At 38.8% G+C, this 22,265-nt stretch overlaps 1 protein-coding gene across 31 annotated transcripts in view; it reads left to right on the top strand.

Annotated features, from left to right (window-relative positions):
- Positions 1-22,265, top strand: part of DST (dystonin) — a 286,720-nt gene that overhangs the window by 34,061 nt on the left and 230,394 nt on the right. For 8 of the 31 annotated variants that reach the window (XM_032747535.3, XM_041714777.2, XM_030269474.4 and 5 more), the window contains exon 1: positions 376-607. The exons of the other annotated variants lie outside the window; for them this stretch is intronic. In XM_032747535.3, the coding sequence (XP_032603426.3) occupies positions 517-607 (91 nt within the window). In that variant the 5' untranslated portion in view covers positions 376-516. Of the gene's footprint in view, positions 1-375; positions 608-22,265 lie in introns of those variants that run through there. 31 annotated transcript variants of the gene reach the window in all.

Raw genomic sequence — 22,265 nt, 5'->3', positions numbered from 1 at the left:
GCAGGGGAACGCAGGCGCGGCGTCGACACCTGCGGCGGGGCCGCGCCCGCCCCGCCCCTCCGCCGGCACTGCGGGAGCTCCCGGCCCCGCTGGCTGCCGGCTTGGGGTCCCGCCCCGCTCGGTCCCTGCCCGTGAGCGCAGTGTCCCCTCCGGCCCCGTCAGTGCTGCAGGCATCGCGTCCCCGCCCCGGCAGCCGCCACCCTCCTCGCCGCGGGGGGAGGCGGCGGCAGAGCTGGCCGGCCCCGCAGGCGGTGCCGTGGCCATGGGGCTGGAGCCGGGGTCTGCGACGGCGAGGCGGCGGCTGCCGCCGGGCTGGTGCCGCCCCTCCGCGCTCCGAGGGGCGGCTACCGAAACCCGAGCGGCCGCGGGGGCGTTTCATCGGCCGGGCTGGCAGCGCCGCCCCCCGCCCGCCCCCCGCCGGCTGCTGCCGGGGCTGTTCTTGTGCCATCCGCGGAGCCGTGCGCCCGGAGCCGCACGGGCGGGCAGGGCTGGGCTGGGCTAGGCTAGCTGCCGGCCATGGCTGGCTACCTCTCCCCCGGCGCGTATTTCTACGCCGAGGAGCAGGAGTACCTGCAAGCCTACGAAGATGTCCTAGAGAGATACAAAGGTAGGGCAGTGCTCCCCGCCGTGCCGCCGCACTCGCCCGGCCGCTCGCCCCGCCGGGTGTGGCGGCTGCGGACCCGGGAGGCGCTGGCGGCCAGGTGGGGAAGATTGGTCCCCGCGTCCCTGCGAGGATCGGTCTGGGGGGAACGGACGTGGGCGGCTTGTGCGATAGATATAAATACCGTGTCACCTCGCCAGTGTGTGTGACAGGCGCTCTGGTGTGTTTAAAAGTCGCTTTTTCGAGTGCAGTGCGGACGCAGGGATTTATGTCTCAATATGCATTCGTATTTAAAGCTTCGGTTTATTTTTACCTATTTATTTTTTATTTGGTTTTTTTGGACTAGGGCAAAGAATTAGCTTAGTTTGTGTAGCACCTGAGTTTTTTCATCGAATACAGAAAAATAAGGAAAAACACATTTATCATGGTGAAGATGCACGCAGCTAAATTAATCCTGCTAGAAATGTAAATTGCATTGATTTCTTAAGAACATCGGGATGGAAAGGATGGTTTGGATGATTCACTGCTGTTTTTCAGTACATTTGCTAGTACTAAATCTGAAGACGCTTATCAAAAGTGTTGCAGCTCTGATTTTAATCCAAGTGCGAAAGGGATGGAGTTAACTGTTCACACTGAACATTCATCCCTGAAATAGTTCTTACAGCATGCCACAGCATATGCTGACATTTGCAGTGCTGAGTCCTTTTGTAATGTTAGGGAATAAGATGTTAGGTTTCATATCTGAAGTTTTTCAGCTGTATGTCTTCAGTCAGTCCTGAAGATTTTTGTTAAATGGTTCCACTGATGGGAATGGGAGTGGCATAGTTTAAGACAGCTTGATTTGAAGATACTGGTTATTTTATTTTATTTATTCTATGTTGTTAGTGGCAGTATTTTGAATAATAAACCCTCAACAGATGGTTATTTTGACTATGAGAACTTGTTGGGTCTGAGTGTACTTTATACTGGTATCACTTGCAATTTCATGTGTCATTAGCAGTATTGACTAATGACTCCTTTGTGTCTGTTGCCCATTGTGTCAATGCAGCAATGGAGCATGTGCACTGGTCCTGTATTCAAACGCATTAGTGCATTTTGGTTGAGAAATAATTACCATTTGATGATTGCCATCATCTTCAAAACCATGTCTTGATTCCATTCTCTCCTTTTTTTTTTCAAGTCCTCAATTTATATGCAGCTGGTCTGTTTTGTGCAAAATTTTGGAGCTAGTAGGCTGTTTACTTTTTAAATAAACACTGAGAAAGCTTGTTTTTTTTGCTTTGGATCACCTTTTATTTCCTGCTAGAATTAGGTTTAATAAGGTTCCTTCTCATACCAATTACTTGCTTAAAAACCTGGGAAAGAGATTAGGCCCAATTTCCCCTGTTTCAATGGGAGTTTTATAAGGAATGGGACTGAAAGGTCTGGTTTTTATAGGTTGGGGAACAATAGGATTTTAATTAAATAAAGTCTGAAAGCTAATTTACATCTCTGTAAGAAATAAACTACTTTCTGAAAGTATTTGAGTGTATCTCGTTGTGGCGGTAACACAAAGTCCATTCATATGCCATTTTCAGTGACCCCTGAATCATGAAATTATTTGGAAGGATCCAATGTCTGTTGTCTTAGTTTTTGGTGTCATATTTTATATATTGGTGTGTTGTGTTTTGCTGCTCAAGATAGATTTTATTCAGCCATTTGGAACAAAGGTAAAGGTTTGGACTTGTTTTAATTAAGATGTATTGGAAATCTGGAAAGCACATTACTTTCTAAAATGTGTTTTCAAGCCAGTCATGATTTCCCATTCGAGTCCCAGTAGTATGACTTCACTACAGCGATTGTTGTTCTGATGACTTGCTATGGGAGCTGATCTAATCAGAAAAGAATTGCTACAATATAGGCTTTGAAAAGGGAGTGCCATTTCTCTGATTTTCTCAGTTTTGTAAACACCTTCTTCAGTAAATTTCTTAATCAAATGTGAACTACGTTGGCTTTATAAGACAAGCTTCAATCTATAATTTAAATGCTGATAGTTTTTTTTTTTTTCTTTTTACAGTCTGCAGAATGTTTCATACTTATCTAGGCCATTATCAGGGTGCCAAATTATCTATGTCCCAGCTGTTGAGTACTGTAACTAGCAGAGTCAGCTGTACAGAATTCATTGCCTGTCTTGGAAGGCTTGGGATTGTATGATGCCACATCATTAAGATGTTCAGGCAGTTTGACTTAGGAAGATAGAAGCTGCCCTTTGTAAACTTAGAAAAGTGAAATTTTACTCTTCCCTCTGTTTCTGTTTTCAAAGTAGGCTGCAGATTTTGAAGATCATGCAATACCAAGTACCTTGTTGTTTTAAAAATTGGAAGCTGGATATTTGTGTGTCTCCAAATTCTGTCTGCTGGTCATGTCTCTGGCTGTGACAGTAAATAATTAGGCAACTGTTTGCTAAATCTGACATAGCACTGAAGTGCTGTTTGCTGTGGGAGAAGGGAGTGTTGTTTTCTGATCCCCGGTTCCTGGCTGTCAAATTGTTTTCTTTTTCTTGATTAGTAATTATTTGGCAGTATTTCTAAAGCATTTTGATAGAGGGGAAAAAAGTCACATTATTGCAGATGTTTTATAAATTGGGTTGAATCCAGTTACCTATTCAGGGGAGAAAATTTCTTAATTGTTGATAGCACCTCTAAGAATTCAAAGACAAACCCTTTATTATGAGAGCGGCAATAAAACGTCTAGTATAGTTTATCTGAAGTATTTTACATCTTTCACAGCTTGCTTATGACTGAATGGTAATATGAGAAATCATACAAATATTTGTTAATGTAATTAAGATTCAACATTTTCTCGAAAATTGTATTTGAGTTCTCTGGGAGGTTGTAAAGAACTTCGAAAATTATTCTTGGTGCTCTGTAAGTTACCTCACAGTTGCCTCGGAACAAAATGTAATGAAATTGTTAGCTGTAGCCTTTTTGATAAATATGAAAATGTGCAATAGTATTTAATATACTTTTAATTTTTAAAGCATTAAATGCCATCTCTATCATATGGCATAGGAATGCATTGTTCAGTGCCATTATTATTTGAGCATTAAATATCTGAAGATGATGATTTTAAGCTGTGAGTGCAGTACATTCATTGGATGTCCCCTGATATAAATCTGAAGTAATAAACTGAGAATCAAGTTTACATATATAAATATATCATCCCTCTGAAATGGTCGTTCTTTAATGTATTTTTCAGTTCAGGTAGTAAACTTTTATTTGAATAGCAGTTGCAACAACCCTCTTCTGAAAGATTTTGAAGTTATGTAACTAAGTTGTCTCCATTTTGACATAATTTTTGATGGGGTATGTCTGTTAATGACAGTGTGACTGCAGTACCTGGAAGAGAGCTAATGGACTAAAGTGTTGAATAAATCATAGTTATTCAACAACATTCTTTAACTATGTAAGCCCTTAAAGTTTGAAATATTTGGGGTTATCTGGGCTGTGCAGAGCTTTTAATGCTATAGATTTATACATCTACAGGAACCAGATCTATTAAAAAACTCAGCTTGACATGACTGCCCATGAAAAATAGTCTTGCTGTTTAGAGAATTCACTAAATTGTTGCTAATGCTAGGAAAGGTGTCACATGAATATTTTGTTTGCACTGGGTGCCTGATTAGTGCTCCCTTTGGGCACTTTGGGCTTACTGCATAGCTCTTGTGTCCATAGGAAGGAGGGGTAGGTCTGGGAGACAGCAAAATTCAGGTTGGGTTGTTAAACTTTGGTACATTCTGTTTCACTGTCAGCATTGCTCTCTTGCTTTAAAATGATCTGTAATATTACACATTCAGCTGAAGCACAGCAAACAGCCCTGGTTCTGTATTCTGAGAACAAAGACACTGGAGATGGACGAGAGCTAGCAGGTCATCTGATGCATTTTGTTGCCTGTGTAGGGTTCAGAGACAATGTAGTTTGTTCTAATGATTGATTGAGGGCAGTGTCAAGTAAAGCTGTTCTGACATTGGGTACAGGTTTTGAATTAAGATGGAAACAATAGATGCCTGTTGTCCAGCTCCTTTGAGCTGACTTCAAGAAGGGAGTATTTGCACAGAATGGTTTTTATACACCTGAAAATAAATTTTAGGGATTTGGAGGTTGCTAAATGTGTTAGGTATCAGATTTAGTCCAGGGATATTTTCTTCAGAGGTGACTTCATAGGGCAAAGACAGTAGGGGCCATGATAGATGCTCCTGGCTCTGGAATATGTGAATTTCTGAATTTCCTTATTTATGCTTTGAAGTTGGGGAGCTGATTTTTTAGTCAGCAGAAATCATGCTCTTCTGGGCTCTCAGCTGTGAACTAATTGGATATTCTGCTGCAGGGTTCTGATTTTGAATGCAGAAGGAAATCCTGGAGTAATTGATTAGGTAGTTTCCACTATAGATAGTTTTCTTTGACCGCTTTTCAGGTGCTGGCAGAATCTAGTCTCTGGCCTTGGGATTGATCACTTTTCCTTTTTTTTTCCAAATGGGAAAGTTATTTTGGCTGACTATTGGGCATGTGTGGATTATCCAGCTGCATGTTACCTAATCCTTTTTTTGCCACCGTGCCAATCTTCAGCAAGACAGCCCTGTTGTTTCCGATATTCTAGGCACATTTTCTACAGCAGGATACCCTCCCGTGAAGTAAGAATTCTATCCAAGAGAAAATGTGTTCATTTTCATTTCATTTTCATTTCATTTTCATTAGGGATGGAAATATAATAGCTTTTGTGCTGTCTGAAGTTGGGCAAAATTAATGGTAAACTTGGGCCACCTAAAATGCAAAACCTGAAGTTTTACTCTGTTTCAGCATTCCTCTTTATTTAAAGTGGAGGTTCTGACTTTTAAAGGGCTTGGACATGGGATATTTCCTTGAGTACATTAATCTTAAATATGAACCAGATCTTGCTGATTTGACTTGTATGAGATGTTCACTTGAGCTAAAGTGAAGAGATCTTGGAGTAAAATAGAAAGAACCTGAATATTGGGCAATTCAGTGAGGTTTGTTTGTGTAAAGGCCTTGAGATTTGAGCTACATTTTCTGAAGCTGAGTTTGATGGGATACATAAACTGTGGCAGCTTCTCCATGATTTTAATAGGTACCTGTTTGTTTGACTAAGGCAGACAGAATTTGGCCATTGATTCAAATATCTTTTATAGATGAACTGGAGAAGACATCAAAGGTCTTCTTTGCTTTTCTGCTACTTCCCAATTCCCGTTGACTCAACAGCATCTTTTAAGTAAAGCTCATAGGAATATTCCATACTTCTTTTTTTTAGGATGAAAACCAAGAGGTGGTCAGGTATGAGGGAAGAAAAAAAGGAAAATGAACTCCAGTCACTATTAAGTTAAAAGTTTTGTTTTGTCTTAATCTGTATTTTTGGTTGAGGTGTTAATAGTTTTCTGCAATCAACTTGGCTAATTTCTAGTTATATTTTGCTTGAAAACCAGGTTATGCTTTATTATTTTTCCTTTACACTATTTGAAACAAGCCTGATTTGAGGAATTTATTCTATGATTTCAACATGTACTTGGAATTAAGTACTTTGTAAAATAAAAATGGGCTTATTCACATGCTTGAATTTAAGTGCAAGTATTTTATAAGTTCAGGCTTAAAATAATAACGTTTTGTAAATGTCAAATATGAATGCAGCTTATTGCTGCATGCCTGAAATGTTTCCCGTAAAACATCATTAAAGCCGTTTAATTTAACAAAGCCTTGTTTTTCTGTAGTGGGTGAAAATATTCATGTGCTGAATGCTTCCAGTCAGCCCAGCTTTCAAACAGGTGAAACAATGCTTACAAAGACACTTCAGTCTGCTGGTCAAATCTTGAAGGGCATGTTAATAGCCAGATCTTACAAGTTGATCTGTGTAGGCAGACTTGGTGCTTTTGTGGGGGAAAAGAGTGGCTTTGGAAACCCGCCCACGCAAGGCTCTTCCCAAGGCTGGGACCGAGTAATAGTTGATCCTTTGATAAGGCATACTCCTCCTCAGGTCAGGCCTGCTATAGGGAATTCCAATTTGGCTGTAGCTGCATTAAAAGCAAGTCAGCGTGGCTCCAGATTTAATTTTATTTTACCTGGTGAGTACATAATTTTGCTGTGTAGTGTTAATCTATTAATTTCTTGGATTTTGTACGAGATGACAATAGCTGCCAATAAATCTGTGAAAGGGTGAAGATTCTAGGTAAATGTACTGAGGGTTAAATTCTGCACCTTGCAATCACACAATTAGTGTAGCTATTTCTGTAAGACAAGGAGGATTAGGTCTCTGATGGGCTTTCCAGTGGCATAGGCCAAAATCTGCTCTTGATTATAGCCACATGGCCCTTTTGAACTTGGTTTGATTTTAAACATATCTTCATTGTTCATATTCGTAGTTAATATGTGAAATTACAGTATTTAATGATGTGTTCTGCAATGCATATAAATGCAGATCAGCAGTTAAGTGGGGTTCATAACCTAATTGTGTTGGAAAACTAAATTAATTTGGCCTGAGGTTCAGGTATCCAGCTATCTGACAGCTATGACACTTGGCACCACGTGGTTCTAAAATTAGTAGAGCTCTTCTATACTGGGATTAGAGACGTGTGTATGTATAAATTCATAAAATGGGTAAAAGTCTGACTCTGTATACAGCTTTCAGAGGCATGTTTTGGACATTTTGCAGATGAGCCTATGGGTGAACAGAGAAGGTCCAGGAAAGTTTCTTGCTGGATACTGAAGTGGATATCCTGTCAAAGTCTGCTCATAGACTTTGCTTCTGCCTGATCAGATTACCCTCTGTGTGCTCCTCATGTGACAAGTCTCTTAGGCACAGTAGAAGCAGCATTAGAAAATGAGTGTAATCATTTGGACAGACATTTTGCACTAATATTAATGATAAAGCATCCTGAACTGTTCAAGCAAAAGAGCTTTTTTGAAAGAGAAATTGCATTTCAGTGCTGTGGTTTTTATTCAAACAAAACTTCTGTTAATTTTGGTGGGAGTCAGGAACTTAGCTATTGATGTTTATAAATATTTAATGCTTTAAGTTACTTTGCCTTTAGATAAATTTTTAATTTTGAGATAAAGGTTTTACATTACATCCTAGGGATTAGGAAATGGCTAGAGCACTTTTCAGGAGAAGCTACTGCTGCTGTATAGTTGTATATAACTTTTGGGAGTAAGGTATTATTGCTTAGGTAGTTATGGTTTCAGAGTAGGATATTTTCAAAAGAATACATAGCAATGTGGTTGCAAATCTCAATTACCTTTAATAGCAATTAGGCTCTTCCCTGCTCTTTGTACCTTTGAAGTTTTCCTCCAGTGACTATATGTTCATTATGGAGATCATAACCTGATGTTGGAAACCATTTCATAATACCACGTATTACAGATCAGTTCTGCATTTAAAATTCAGTTTTCGAAATGTTTTAGATATGAAAATCTTATCTGGAGAAAAAGTAGTAATAATTTTTAGAAAGAAAGTTGATTTGAGAAGTAAAAAGAACATACATTTCAAACATACTGAAATTTTCTTTGTAGAGCAGACTTGTTAGGCTTTATGCCTTCTACCCTCTTAATTTTTAACAAAGCAATTGCTGAGAAACATTTGTTGTGGTTTTAGGTAGGTTTTCATTTTGCTTTGCTGGAAATTTTTATCTACCTCCAGTTTACACTGGAGTTAAAGCAGCCTTTGGCTCAGTATCTCTTTAAAGTAGAGAAGAACAGACACAGATGAGCCACTGGAAGAAAGCCAAAGTTGATTAGGTCCCTTGATGAAATTACCTTATAATTTTACCATGCTCAACAGATACTTTGGCACTGTATTTCCTTTTTTTTTCAATATTTTAAGATATAGACCTTGTTAACAAAGTCTATATAGTTCTTGAGAGGTCAGATCTATCCTGCCTCTGAGAATATTCACCCAAATTCTCATTTTCTGCTGTTGCAAATTGTATTAAGTGAAATTACATTGGTTCTTGCACACCTTGCAGTATGTTTCTACTTAAATCATACATTTATTTTTGCTTTCTCATGGATATACATTTCCTTCAGATCTTGGATTACACTGAGTCCAGTCATCCAACATGCTGTTTAAAGTGGGTGTATGGTAGGACTGAGCAGCATCAAACAGTTATAATCTGATTTATGAAGATTATATTAGTATCCTAGAAACAATACATGTTTATGCCTTGATATTTTGCCTGTCATATTGAAACATTTTTTTGCTTTGGGAACAACATAATACTCAGGAGAATTTAAAGAATTAAGTTTACACTTTGAGAGCTTATGTGTCTCTCCAATAATTTGCAATTTAATACCAAATGTAAGGATTTGATTAAATAACAATAGCAAATGGATGATCATCTTTATTCTAAGCTTGAAATGTACTTTGAATTTGGTGCCTAGATTTTTGTAGCCATTTCAGTGGCAACGCTTTGAATCATCTCTTGCAGGTCTGGGTGTATGACTAAATTGTTGATGGATCTTTATATATTTTGTTCTGGATACTGTTTTTTCTCTTTGCATTTCCTTATCTAATATGCTTTGAGTATACTCACTTCTGATTTTTGATCATTTGGCTTTTTTTGGGAATACTTCTTCACTGGAGGTTGGGGGATGTTTTTGTTTTTTTAAAAAAGACTTTGTTCCTAGCATCTGGAAGACCCTCTACCCTTGGTTCTCCTTTATTCTTTCCTTCATTACTTTTAAGTCAAATTTTAGCTGTAGGTTGGATTCCTTGTGGGCCTTCAGGCAGAAGATGGGTTTCCTTTGGGATGAATTGTACTTCCTCAGCAGGCTGGTCCCTTCCCTCTCATGGTGGAAAAAGAGAAGTTCTTTATTCCATTCTCCTTCTGCTGCCACTGGCATAGAGAGCACTCAGGCAGTGGCTCTAGTCTAGGACACAGTGTGGGCTTCACTCCCTGAACTGTCGTTAAAGCTGTTGAGATATCTTTGAGCTTTTCCTTGTCATGATGAAATGTAAAAACTGTGTGTGTTGAATGAGATTTCTCAGGCTATGTGGCCATGTGCTGGTTCCTGCTTTGAACTTGAGTTCCTAGAGTCAGGATCAAGCCTGACTGGAACTTGAGTATCAGGTCATGCACTGATGTGCTTGTGTCCTACTGTGAGAGAAATTCAAGGCTAGTTTAATCCCTGTCAGGGAAAGTGCAGAGAGAGGGAACACCAAGGGGACAGACAGATCACTTCTGAAATGTCTGTTTCTTTTGTTCCTGGCTTCAGTACTCTACTTGCACCTGGATGTGTGAGCATTGCTGCTCAGGGTGAGAGAGTCAGTCTGGTTTTGCACTGCCAGTGACAGCAAATGCTCTGCCCTGCTGTGTGCAACCAAGTTAATTATGAAATACATCAAGATGTTTTCTGTATCTTAACTGTGTTTGAAATGCCAAAGATTTGTTTTCTGTGTGTTGGCTTAATGACTTGGCTGATAAATACTTTTACTTTGATTTATTTGCTTTTTTTCTTCTGAGTAAATAAACAGATTATCACAGTATTTGTCTTGATGATTAGCAGTTACTGTTGACCAGTGGCTTAGATGCTATATGAAATAATGGAATCTGCTTACAATTTGAATTTGTCAGTATAGCAATAAGTAAAAAGTAGTCGAATTAAAATTTTCCTATTTTCATAATTTTTTTTCAGTTAAAATGTTTTTACTTCAATATTTCAAGATTAAAAATCTCAGCTTCTACAAGTTCTTTTCATTCCATGGTACTAAAGCATTTAATGGCTGTACATATTTTTCAGTGCTCCTACTATTGATATACATTGTGATGTGAGTGTGATTGAATGTAGTACTTTCATTGCATTACTGTTTTATGTAGCATATCTTTGATATGAATTTAAGAATTCCCTTTGATTTTTTTCTTTTAGGTAGTTCTGAAATGCCTAGTATAAGATTTATTCATCTGTATGCAGTTAACAGACAGTTTTCCACCAATAGCTTTGGTAGTTCAGAGATGCTTATCTTCTGTTTTTAATTTCCTTCTAGTTTCACTGAGTGAGTCTGAGTCTTAACATTTTGGAGTTCTCCCAGTCAGAACACATTGGTATCATCAGACAAGACTGAATGTTTTTGATTGCTGCCTTTGCCAGCTCTTTAGTAAATGTAGAATGCATTGTTGACTTCTGGAAAACCACACCATTTTCTCATGTTGGAAGACAGCCAAAATTAAAGACTTTATTGTTCTGTAAGTAATTTTTCAGGCAATAAAATGATTGTTCCCTATGTTCTTGTTGGTTTTAGTCAGGTTTTGTAGATACGAGTCAAATTTCTTTGTATTTACATGTACACACACAGATATATACAGCCATACACATAGCTGTTTTTGTTTTTAACTCAGAGGAAATCAATTATGGAGAAATTTGGTTTATCATGACAAATTATGGGAACAGGCTGCCCAGGGAAGTAGTGGAGTCACCATCCCTCAAGGGGTTCAAAAGACATGTAGATGTGGCACTTGGGGACATGGTTTAGTGGTGGACCTGGCAGTGTTAGTTTTAAGTTTGATCTCAGTGATTTTGGAGCTCTTTTCTATTCCATTATGGAACATTACATTACATTACATTATTTTACATTACATCATGATTTTCCATTACGAGTATCGTTCCCAGTATTTTAGATTTGGTTTTGTTTGTTTTAGTTTGTGCTTTCCAGTTACTCTTGGTGGAGCTTATCAGATCTACACCAGTAATCTCTCAAGCTTTTTCATTTATTTCTTACAAATTATCTCGATAACAGTGATCTATTTTAGTGAACAGGTTTTTTTTTTTTTCCCTCTGATACTTTTAAGTGCATTCTGAATCTATAGTTAGCTGGTACACGATAGCTATGTATGGTGCTTGTAGGTGAATGTGTTTAGGTTTCCTTTCTAAATAATTTATTCTTTGAGACTTCTTCCTGTGATGAAGCTTATGAATTTTTCTGTAAAGAAGGCTGTGGGGAAAGGAAAAACAAAATGTTGTCTTAAAACCTAGGTCCTTTCTCAGTAAAGAATTAATTCAGATACTTCACCTTTGCAGTGACTCATCTGTTCTCACCACCTTCCTGATTCTGGTCATCTGTTAACTTGTTATTGTCTGTTTTTGTATCACAATTCTTACTTACTTTTCATAGATACTTTTCATAGTTACTGTTTCTTTTTTTTTAATCCTAATTTTTCCCCACCATTGTTTGGTTAGGGCTTCTATTTGACTAAGAATTTTGCTATGCCAAGTAAACATGTGCCTGTGTACTTGGTGGCACTGGACATTTAGTCTACTAGCCAGCCTTCTGGTCCAGAGTAAATTGTACTCCCTACTATTCATGTGAAAAGGACTCAATATTGAAATCTGTTTCCTTTTTAAAAAATTACTTTATAACTTCCCTCTATCATCTCGTGGTATCTGTGGTACATCTAATGGATGGGAAAATTTAAGAAAATAGGGGCACGTGTGTATTGTAAAGTAAAAATTTTGTTTAGTACCTAATGTTTTCTCATTTTATCCTGTTGAGATACGTATTTATTCAATGTAGCTTTGGTTTCAATGTCTCCTGTGTCTATGTGACTTACCTGTTATGCTTTACTCTGTTTTATAACTATAAATCTTGGTTATTTTTAATGTAAATAATTTATAGATACTGTTACTGGCCTTTTTAAAATCCAACATAATTTTTGACATGTAAAATCTTAACTGCATTAAGATTTTTAACTGTTTGGTAGTTACATATTGATCTTCTAAAATTTCTCTAAAATTTGAACAAGAAGACATATGGAGTGAAATCCTCACTGTTAAATTGTAGTCATACCCAGTCTTGTCCAACATACCGACAGTACATCCTGTTATCATGCAGCTAAGTGTCTTGTTAAATTATATCTTGAGACAACTGATCAAAACAAAGACTGGATCATGATTTCAAGATTTAACCTCTTTAAATTAGCAGTATTATTTTTTTTCTGGTTTGGAAGGCATGAATGACATTTTTATTAACTTCAATAACTACATATTTATATCTGCCTCTTCTCCCGATTGTCTTGCCCATGCTGAAGGTTTCCTGATGGACACTGTCGACTGCTTTGTGAAGGGTGGGATCTTTTATGATCTGGTTCTTCCTGTGAGTTAGTAAACAGGAATTTTCATGTGTCAGTTGCTGCTGATATTTTTAGTATGACAGCAGTTTTATCTGCAAGTGGAGCATTTTATCTCACATGCTGGGCTTTTGACATCAGGGTAAAGCTATTTTTATGTTTAAATTGGTGTCACAGTTGCTGTTGGTGTCGGTTTTGGTAATGGGCTTGAATGTCCCAGCCCACCCCACTGGGATGCCCCAGTATCCCACAGACCCCATGCCAGCTCCCTGGGAATGACCCTCCAGTGATTCCCCAGCAGGGCTGGTCCCTGCAGCCTGGCACTGGGTTCCACCTGTGAGCCTGTGGCCTGGCTCAGCCTCAGCCCATGCCCAGGGAGGCTCCCAGTGCCTGAGGGGGTGGGGTGGGCTCTGGCTGCCAGACCTTGCCCTACTGCCCCTCCATGAGAAGGAGCCACCACTCCCAGCACCGTGACAGTTCTGTGCAGACCCATCTTTTACTTCACCTATTTGTTTGTCAATGGTCTATAATTTCTTAATTTGTAATTTTGTCCTCTTTCCTGTCCTCATGGTATTGCAGCTTTTCCTATTAGAGTGTGGTTTACACCTGCCTGGCTTTCTGTACCTTCCTGGCAGGCTGTGTTCTCTCCCATCCTGTTTAATGTGCTGCCATTGTGTGATGACTTGACAGAAAGAGCAAATGTATGCTTGAACATAATGGCTTTATTATATTCATTAGCAATGCTTAATTACTTTAACCTAACAGCCCAGTGATGGAGAAGGGCTAGCCATAGAACAAATTCATTGCACTACTTAAAAGGTTCTAAAAAGTGACTTCAACAAGACACTAAGGAGGTGGGAAGAACTCCCTTAGGAGCTAGGAGAGGCTCCCGCTTTATGCATAAGTATTGCTAGTTGGAAACATAATTAATGTTGGAAAATACTGTGATTCTTGTAAGAAATGCTCTGTGCTGATTTAATGTCCAGCCCTCAGGCCACCCACTGTACAGAAAGCTCCTTTGTCTGGTGCAGCCAGGAAATGAAGTCTGAGAGGTACTAAAGCCATAATGCAAACTTAGTGACGTCTAGCAGTACGGGCATATGTAACAGTACTGTATAGAAGACAAAGGACAAAATCTTGCCTAAGTCAGGATGTTAAATACAGTGGTCCACATTAGCTGCTTTCCACTACTGCCATCTTCTTTGGGTATCTGAATTTATGAGGAGAATTAGTGTATCTGTGTCTTCTCAGAAGTACTGCATTCCTAGAGGTGATGATCTTGTCCTCTGCCTAGTGTTCACCATATGCCAAAGATCAGATAGCAAACTGCCTGAATGTTTCCTGTGGTTTGCTAACCAGGGTAACTTAATCCAAAACTGAATGCTGCTTCTGTGTGAATTTGCATAAGAATGACAGTGATTTGAGTGTTTGAGAGTTAGGTATTTTTAGGCCTCTCTGAGCAGGAAGAGTTTTGATTATCTGCAGCTAGAATGACAGGAGTATTTTTTGCTATTTGGGTAGGAATATAATGATTTTCTTTTAAAACTGAGTTACTGAGTGAACATTTGGGAATAAAAAGGGTGAAAAGAAAGCAAGTTATAGATTAGAATGCAGGAGAGAAAAGTGTAGGCTCTAGTCTTTGCCTCTAACGTTGCTTTTTATTTATTGTTGTTTATATCCATAAAAATTAAAAACATAGGATGAAACACTGAGCTGTACTCTCTGGTATGGTAACACTTTCACAAAGAACCAGAGTCAAGTAAATTCCACTAATTTACTCCACAGTGACAGCCCATATAAAATGTAGAGCTGTCAACAAGAAGAATATCAAGAGAGGTTATGATACTGCCTTTTGAGTATGCAGCTGTCTTCATTGAAAGCGCTCCCTTCTCCACTCCGTTGGGAAGAGAGGATCCACACAGTGATGTGTGATAGGAAACTCTATAAAAATTCCAGCAGAATCAGACTGTGGCAGGCAGCCCAAGCAGTATTTATGAAAACAGCGGTGAGGATTTGGAAGATAACTGAGATCTTCCTTCTCCATAGCACCTTCTGTGCTCTCATCTGGCTAAGAAAATGGAAACTCTGAGGAACTTGGGGAGCAGTTAGCACAATCTGGTCTCCAAGGGACAGGGTGCCCAGAGTGGTGACAAGGCTGGGGGACACACTGCCCCCAGGACCTGTGGCCTCTTAAGCAGGGCCAGCCTGGGGCAGAGCTGATTCGGATCCCCCAGGTGTTCTGAGATGTGCCCGGGAGCCTTAAGACAGCTCTAAGGGCTGATGACTCTGCAGCAGTGGCTTTCCTTCAGCAGGGTTCACACGACCTTGCAGCTGAATCTATTTGCACACACTGCATCACTCCTTCCCTCCCTGCCTGATACAATGTTTTATTTCTCTCAGAGTGGAGTGGTTATTTCTAATATTGTCGCATATTCCTTTAACGGGGTGTCTTAGCAGAGATTTCTTTGCAGTACCGTGTTGCTTGGGAAGGAAAGTTTGAGTTGTTCAGGTGGACAAGAAATGTGTTTGTTCTGTCCCTGTGGCTGCCAATGTATTTCCTTGGCATGGTCCAGATAGGAACTGCTGTGTATAGCCTAGGATGTTTTAGTTTAGAGGCAGGGATCATCTGATAGAAGAGGCTGAAGTATGTGTTGAAGTATGGAAGAGATTCTTGCATAGTCTTGTACAGTCTCATGTGGACTTCGTTGCTGACAGTCCTTGACTATTTGTTTCATTACAAGCGACTTATTTTTCTTTTTTTTTTTTTTTTAATTACACTTCACCTTGCCACTGATAGTTTTTCTGCATCTTGTCCTTGTGTCATGATACTAAAGTTTCTCCCAGCTGTCAAAAAGCCCATTGCTACAGGGTCAGCTTAGGATCCTGTGATTTTGAAATTTATGAATCTCCCCTTGCATGAATATTGCCTTTCATGACCTCATGCCAAATGAAATATCACTTGAGCTATTTTTGGTAGTTCTTCAGTGACAAATTTCTATCTGAGTCTCCAAGCAACAGCATTTCACCAGGATCATGAAAATCCTGTGCTTCATTTCTGAATGATGAATTTTCACCTAAAACCTCCCTTTTTAGAACCACATTTAGACAGAAGAGATAAATACGGGTCTAATGTTCACAAGATTCTGATTTCCTTTACTGACTGTTGCTTCCTCTGTTTGTTTTGGTATGTTGAAGCTAAGGCGGCACAGCTCTGTCTTCACAGATAATCTTGAAGTGCATAACCTAGTTAATCCTGCCAAGATGCCAGCTGTCTGCTAACCTTTTCCTCCAGCTGAACATCAGAGCTCACTCCAGGAGATCAGTTGCTGCATCTTCCATCTACTTCCAGGAGAGATGTGAAGCGGAGTTAAGTGCAGCAGCAAGGTCCTGTGAACTCTGAATAGCCAAGCAATCAATACAAGCAGTACACTTTGGGCTGAGCTGCTGGATCAGATGTGCAGTTCAGGAGAAGAGTGTTTCAGCTGCTGCTTGTCCAAGGCAGCTGAAATAGTTCTTCCATCTCTGTTGGAGAGGATGGTGTTGGCCAGTCATGCACAGAGGGAGTTAGACTCCCTTGCAATAAGGTATGAGAATTTTGTACACTGTAATCCAGTAAGACCCAGGGCACATGATCACTTCTGCCATTCAGAAATGCCCAGCCTCACAAGCATCACGGGTTTAATACTGTCTGTCTGCATATGAAAGGACTGTAATTGCTGTGTGGTGTTGGAAAGGGACAAGTTGCTCTAGACTAAGATAAAATGAGAGATTACAGTGCATGAGCCAGTCTGTGTTAGCTGCCTCATGTGCCTGCTCATGCTGAGTGGGGAAATGGGATGTAACTAACTCTTCTTTCAGCAAGCACTGTGCTTCGAGGCACATCTGACATTTGCCTCAGACTAACTGTGATATATCTGATATGCTCTGTGTCCCTTTGTTGCCTGGCCTCACAGTACCCCACTTGTCTTGGGAAGGCTTTTCCTTTTCCAGAATGCAGCAGTCAGCATGAATGGTGTTTGCAATGATTAAAGGTAAGGAGTTCAGGACAATCACTGCAATACTTTGAAACCTGGATTAAAAAGTTGAGGCAAGACTTGTTTTGTGGTTACATCAATGCCAGTAAATTAGCATGATTAGGACAATTCTGTGACACTGATGCCCACTGCCAGAGAGGAGCCTTCATTCATGGTCTGAAATTCTTTTTCTCCATATTGGGCTACAGCCAAGCTCTGTTGGGAATGGTGGATGACCCATGCTCACCCTGAACTGTGCCTGAGAATTGTCTGGGAGGTGGGCAGCTGGCATGGGCTAAAAGCAAGCTAGAGATATCACCATCAAAACTTAATAGAATGGAAGGATTTACTTCTGCTCCCCAGGAACACCTGGTTGGTGTTTAATTTGCTAGTATGGATCTAGTCTGAAAAGTGTCCTAAAAATTTTACAACTTTAGGTTTTTATAATTACTAGGCTAATAATGCCTATAAGTGTTACAGTTGCCTTCTAGTCACATTAATTAAGCAATCTAAATTCTGATGTTCTATTTTAATGAGTATTTATAGTGATAAGATTGGAAAAATTGTATGTGCAGATTCAGAGCAAAGACTTTTTATTCTAGATATCAAGCTATGGGGAAAATTTCCCAAATTAATAAGTGTTTTTTAATTTGTTATGATTTTTATTTGTTTGAGAAAGTATGCCATCTGCTTGAATAAGAGGCTTCAATGCTTTTCCTAACCTCTTTATAAGTTGTTGCTTTGCAGTTATGAATTCAGTTGGTGTTTAAAGTGGGTATTTTACAAGGGACTATTTCAGTGCATAGGATAAACGAACTTATGCCAAGGACATTTCAGCAAGGATTGAAACAAAAAAAAAAAGTGTGAATTTAAGGTTTAGTGGTATCACTGCATGTTCCAAGAAATGCTTAAGTGGTCAAGAAAGTTATATTTGAGCATTGACAAGTTGGGTGCTTTCCTGAAAAACAAGCAAAGCTTATGAAGTGCAGGTTAACCAAAGATGCTCACCTTCCTCTTAGGCCCACTGGGCAAGGAGCATGCATTACTATTGTATATATATAGATTTAAAATATGTATATATTTTACAAATATTGTTGTTCGTATTGTATATTGTTGGTATTTGCAAAGTTAATTGGCCATGGAAATATGTCAAATCTGTGCTGGAGTTAGCTTAAGTGCAGTGGAAATGTGGCTGCTGGTTTAGAGGTGAAAAGGGAATAGTGAACAATCTACAACAGAGTTAAAAGCTGAAGCCTTACATATGATCAATATTTCCAGACTTCTGTTGTAGTTAAAATTTTGGAGATTTTGAAATTGTTATGCATTGAATGCTGCTGTTACATTTTTTTCCTGTAGCCTTTGGCAGAATTGACTATGAAAAATGCAAAAGTAATTTTCTTGGTTATGTTGATGGAGGGGGTAATTCCTCATGTTTGTTCCAAATAAGAGTTCATATAATGTGAAAGATCGATAGTTCTCTTAGGTAAGACTTGTTACTTCTAAAAATATAATCACTTTGTATGGAAGATTTTTAAATCCTGTTTTCATATTGAAGACATTAATTTTGTTTCCTCCTAGTTGAGACTTTTTTTTCCTAAAGGTAGCTTACCTCAAAGCAGAATAACTGATTTAAGGCTTCTTCAGAAGTCCTTCAAAGAGCACTTAATTGTACTTGTGTATACACAAACCTGTGTTGTGACTGTGACACATTAAATTCTCATTTAAAAAGATGTAGTAAATTATCATTTTAAAAAGTGTAGTAAAATACTAAATGTATTTTAGAGTCCAAATATTCAATTGACAAATTTATAAAAAAGGGAATTTTCTTTTTCTTCATAGCAAAAAAATAAAAAATATAAAATAGCAAAATGTCATTTATAGTTTACAAAAATACCAATAATATTTGGCAATTGAAAAGAACAAAACCAGGTGATAAAGTAATAAATCTCCTAGCTTGTCACTGGTCCTCAGGAGCTGCCAGTCACTCTGTGCTGTGCAGAGACATGGGATGTGACCTGCAGATTGACTGCCTATCATCAACTAAATTTTGATAGGCTGTTGGAAAGCCATAAATGTTTTCAGCCACCAGGCCTGAGGGGCTGTGACCTTTCCAGAGTGACGTGGGGATGCCTTGGATTCCAGTGAAGGTGAGGAAGCACGGGCACCCCGAAATGCAGGTCTCGATCTCTGCAGGGCCACGATCTGCACTTTCCTGGTGAGGTGCTCCAGCTTTTGATGTGCCAAGTGCCGCATGAACTGTTTGGAACGGCATAGAGAGGAGTATGTGTTGTCACTAGGGACAGCTGGAAAAATATATGTAGAAGAGATCTTCTCATGATTGGATGTATTTATTTATTTATTTATATACAGCTTATATGTTGACACAAGCATTTCCTCCCTATACCGTGGTTGTTGGTTTTGTTTGTGTTTAGTGTAGCTTGAAATGTGAGGTGCATACGTTTGGCCTCATTGCTGATATTTCTTTTTCTTATTTTAGGTGTGCATAATAATGTTTTATACATGTTTCCCTTCTCAAAGAATTTTACTTTTGTTTGGTGCCATTGCTTTACAAACAGGCATATGGTTTAGTACTTTGTAACATATGTATCTAGTTAAGCTGTAGGATGCCTGGATTCTCTTTATATTAACTTTGCCCTGCACACCTAACTTTATGTTCAGACTCACTCCTTCGGCTACGTTTAATTTGTCTTATCTCAGGTTATACATTGTTCCCCAGTTTTATCTTTCCTGAAGACCTAAATTGCTCTTGTTACCTTTTGGCAAGTTAGCCTAGCTCAGGGAGAACAGCCACTGAATACATGAGATGCAGAGTGAAATTGGATTACTTCCCAGTCATGGTTTTCATTGTGATGTGAAGATGATGGGTTAGCAGCTAATGAGGTGCACTCATTTGCATTGTACCCTCTGACAGATTAGAGAAGTCGAATAGTAAGCATCAGCCTCGTAGAAGAAAAGATTTTAATGCATAGGCTGATGATTAGAGTTAACGCTAATTTCAGCTTCAGATAACTCTGTTGGCAGAGGAATGGGAAGAAAGAAAGATGACTAGAGAGCATATTCTGTATTGATACATCAAAAATGTATACTATGATGGCACCCAGGTTTTGGGCCAAAGCATTTGAATTCAGAAGAGTTTCAGAAATATCTGATTCTCCAGCTTGGGATGCTGCTGGCTTATATCCTGACTTTGGGAAAAATTTTACTCCTCTTCAAGGCAACTGAACCACATTAATATGATGGAATTACCAGCACTGTTTGAGTAATGTAGAGCTGTAGCCAAATGAACAGAAAATGCAAATGCAAATAGGAGATACCTTGATAGCAGATAGTTTGCTTTTCCAGAAAACTAGAATGCATTTAAAAGACTGAAGGAGCAGGAAATTATCTAAAAGTTGTGGTGACTACCTAAATCTGAGCTCAGAATATCATGCTGTGCTACAAAGCTTTATTTTTATTGTAGTGTATTCATTATGCTTGTGGAGGGGTATGTAGCAGGAAAAGTAAAATAATAGAACTACTTAAAATATTGTACTGGAAATATGGCAGACTAGGAAGAGCTAACCTTAAAATATATTTATTAGACATGTACATATTTTTTCCCTTTGTTTTAATCAGCATTTACTTTTTTTTCCCTTAATACTTTTCTGTAATCTGAAATAGTATAAAATGCTTGTGAGGGCCAAATACAGAGATCACCTCTTACATGAAGTGTGGACATAGATATCTTTCTTGTTTCTGTTTCCAGCAACACAAAACAGGCTCTCCAGGAGTGATGTTGAGTAACTGAATTTGTAGCAGACAAGATCAAAGGCAATGCTTACTTTGCAAAAGTCAACCATTTCTTTTATACTGCCACTGCATTTTGGGGCTTAGGCTAACTTTCTGAAGTATGAGGAATTTGTTCATTGATCAGTTAAATATCTTTGTAAAGCAATTTACTCTGGAAGCATGCGAGTCTGTGCGACCACCCAGCTCCAGCAGACAAGACCTCATTCAACCCAGTGCTGGTTGTTGATGTGGTACTCATGATAAAGTGATTTACAGGCACTTCTAGAAGAGCTGATGGTTTTAGTGGAAAGGAGACAATTCCTAAAATAATGTTCTTGCCTTCTTGACTTTTCTGCCATGCTGGAGTTACAATTACATTGCATAACTGGAACAATCACTGCATAGGGTTAATATAAGTTTGTAAGAAAAATTAGCTGACCATAATTCTTTATTTATCTAGATTTTTTTTTTTTTAAAGAAAATAAATAGCCATGCAATATGGGAGTCTTTTCATGTGAGAAATAAAACTGTGAAAAGAAATGTAGAAATTCCTCAAATAAAAAGACACCCTCCCACATTGTGGGCTGAATAGATCAGTGCTGTAATAAAGTACCTAAGTTCAGTCATCACTTGAAGTCTTGATAAATGTCATAGTACTGTTACTGCAAGTCTTGTAAGGATGAAAAAAGGCAGTGGATTGCTGTTACAGAAAGGAAGGAGGGACAGTAGCAGTTGCTCTCTTCTTCCCTGTGTGGACCATGATAATATATATTTATACTTCTAAAACTTGATATATTTTTGCTAGATGTTAAAAGGGTTTTATGATTATATAATGGATGAGGAAATTTCAGGAGCATTTCACGACTTTAAATAACACAACTTCACTCCTTTTGCCTAGTCACTGAATGATGATTGATTTCCTGTGTGTGGAATTTGTTCCGGAGAAGTATTTTGAAGTTAGGGTGCACAAGATGGTATTTGAGCTTGATGGTATTTAAACTGATTTTTGACTTAATTTTTTTGTTAATTTTTTTTGGTGATGAATTACTGTGATGCATAGCTGAAGGCTGAGGTACCCAGAACTGGTCATGCTCTATCAAATAACAAATGATTTTTGTTTGTTCATATCTGTTAGTTGTAAGAGTAGCCCACAATATACAGGTATTTTTTGGTAGAAAAGTGTAACTAGCCTGGTTGCATTTTCAGAGGAATGTATGTTAAATAGAACTGTTGAGAGGCATTTTTAAAGACCCTTACTCATTAAAACAAAACAAAAAAAATAACATAAGCATCATTTTGGACATGGGTTTTTAAAAATACTGTGTGATACTTGCCAGAGAAGATTTAATAATAAATTATTCCATTACAGTTTTGTTTTTCCTTATTGCAGTGAATATTGCCATGTTATATAGGTAGAATTGCACTATTACTTCTACATGGTGTTGGCAAAATGCTAGGGAGTATCACACTAAACGTGAGACTAGCTGTAATAAAAGACTAGCTGCTATGTGTGTTGTCATTTTTGTGATCAAGTCTGTCACTTTTGTAACATTTTGTTGAAAAAAATCCACTGAGTTGGTAGCTTTGTCTTTTACTTGTGTAAATGGGTGATGTGTTTGTTCTTACTCTTGTGCTCGCTGTTGTATTTTAAAAAACCAAACCAGCCACCCACAAAAACCCCCAGACAAAAAAGCCAAACTTGCCCCCCCTTGCCAGTCATTACCGTGTTGAAGGGCATGCAGAGGGCTATGACAGAAATGTG

The sequence above is a fragment of the Taeniopygia guttata genome, chromosome 3 (genome assembly GCF_048771995.1).
Source record: "Taeniopygia guttata chromosome 3, bTaeGut7.mat, whole genome shotgun sequence".
Taxonomy (NCBI): Eukaryota; Metazoa; Chordata; class Aves; order Passeriformes; family Estrildidae; genus Taeniopygia; species Taeniopygia guttata.
This window is presented reverse-complemented; position numbering and strand designations above follow the sequence as displayed.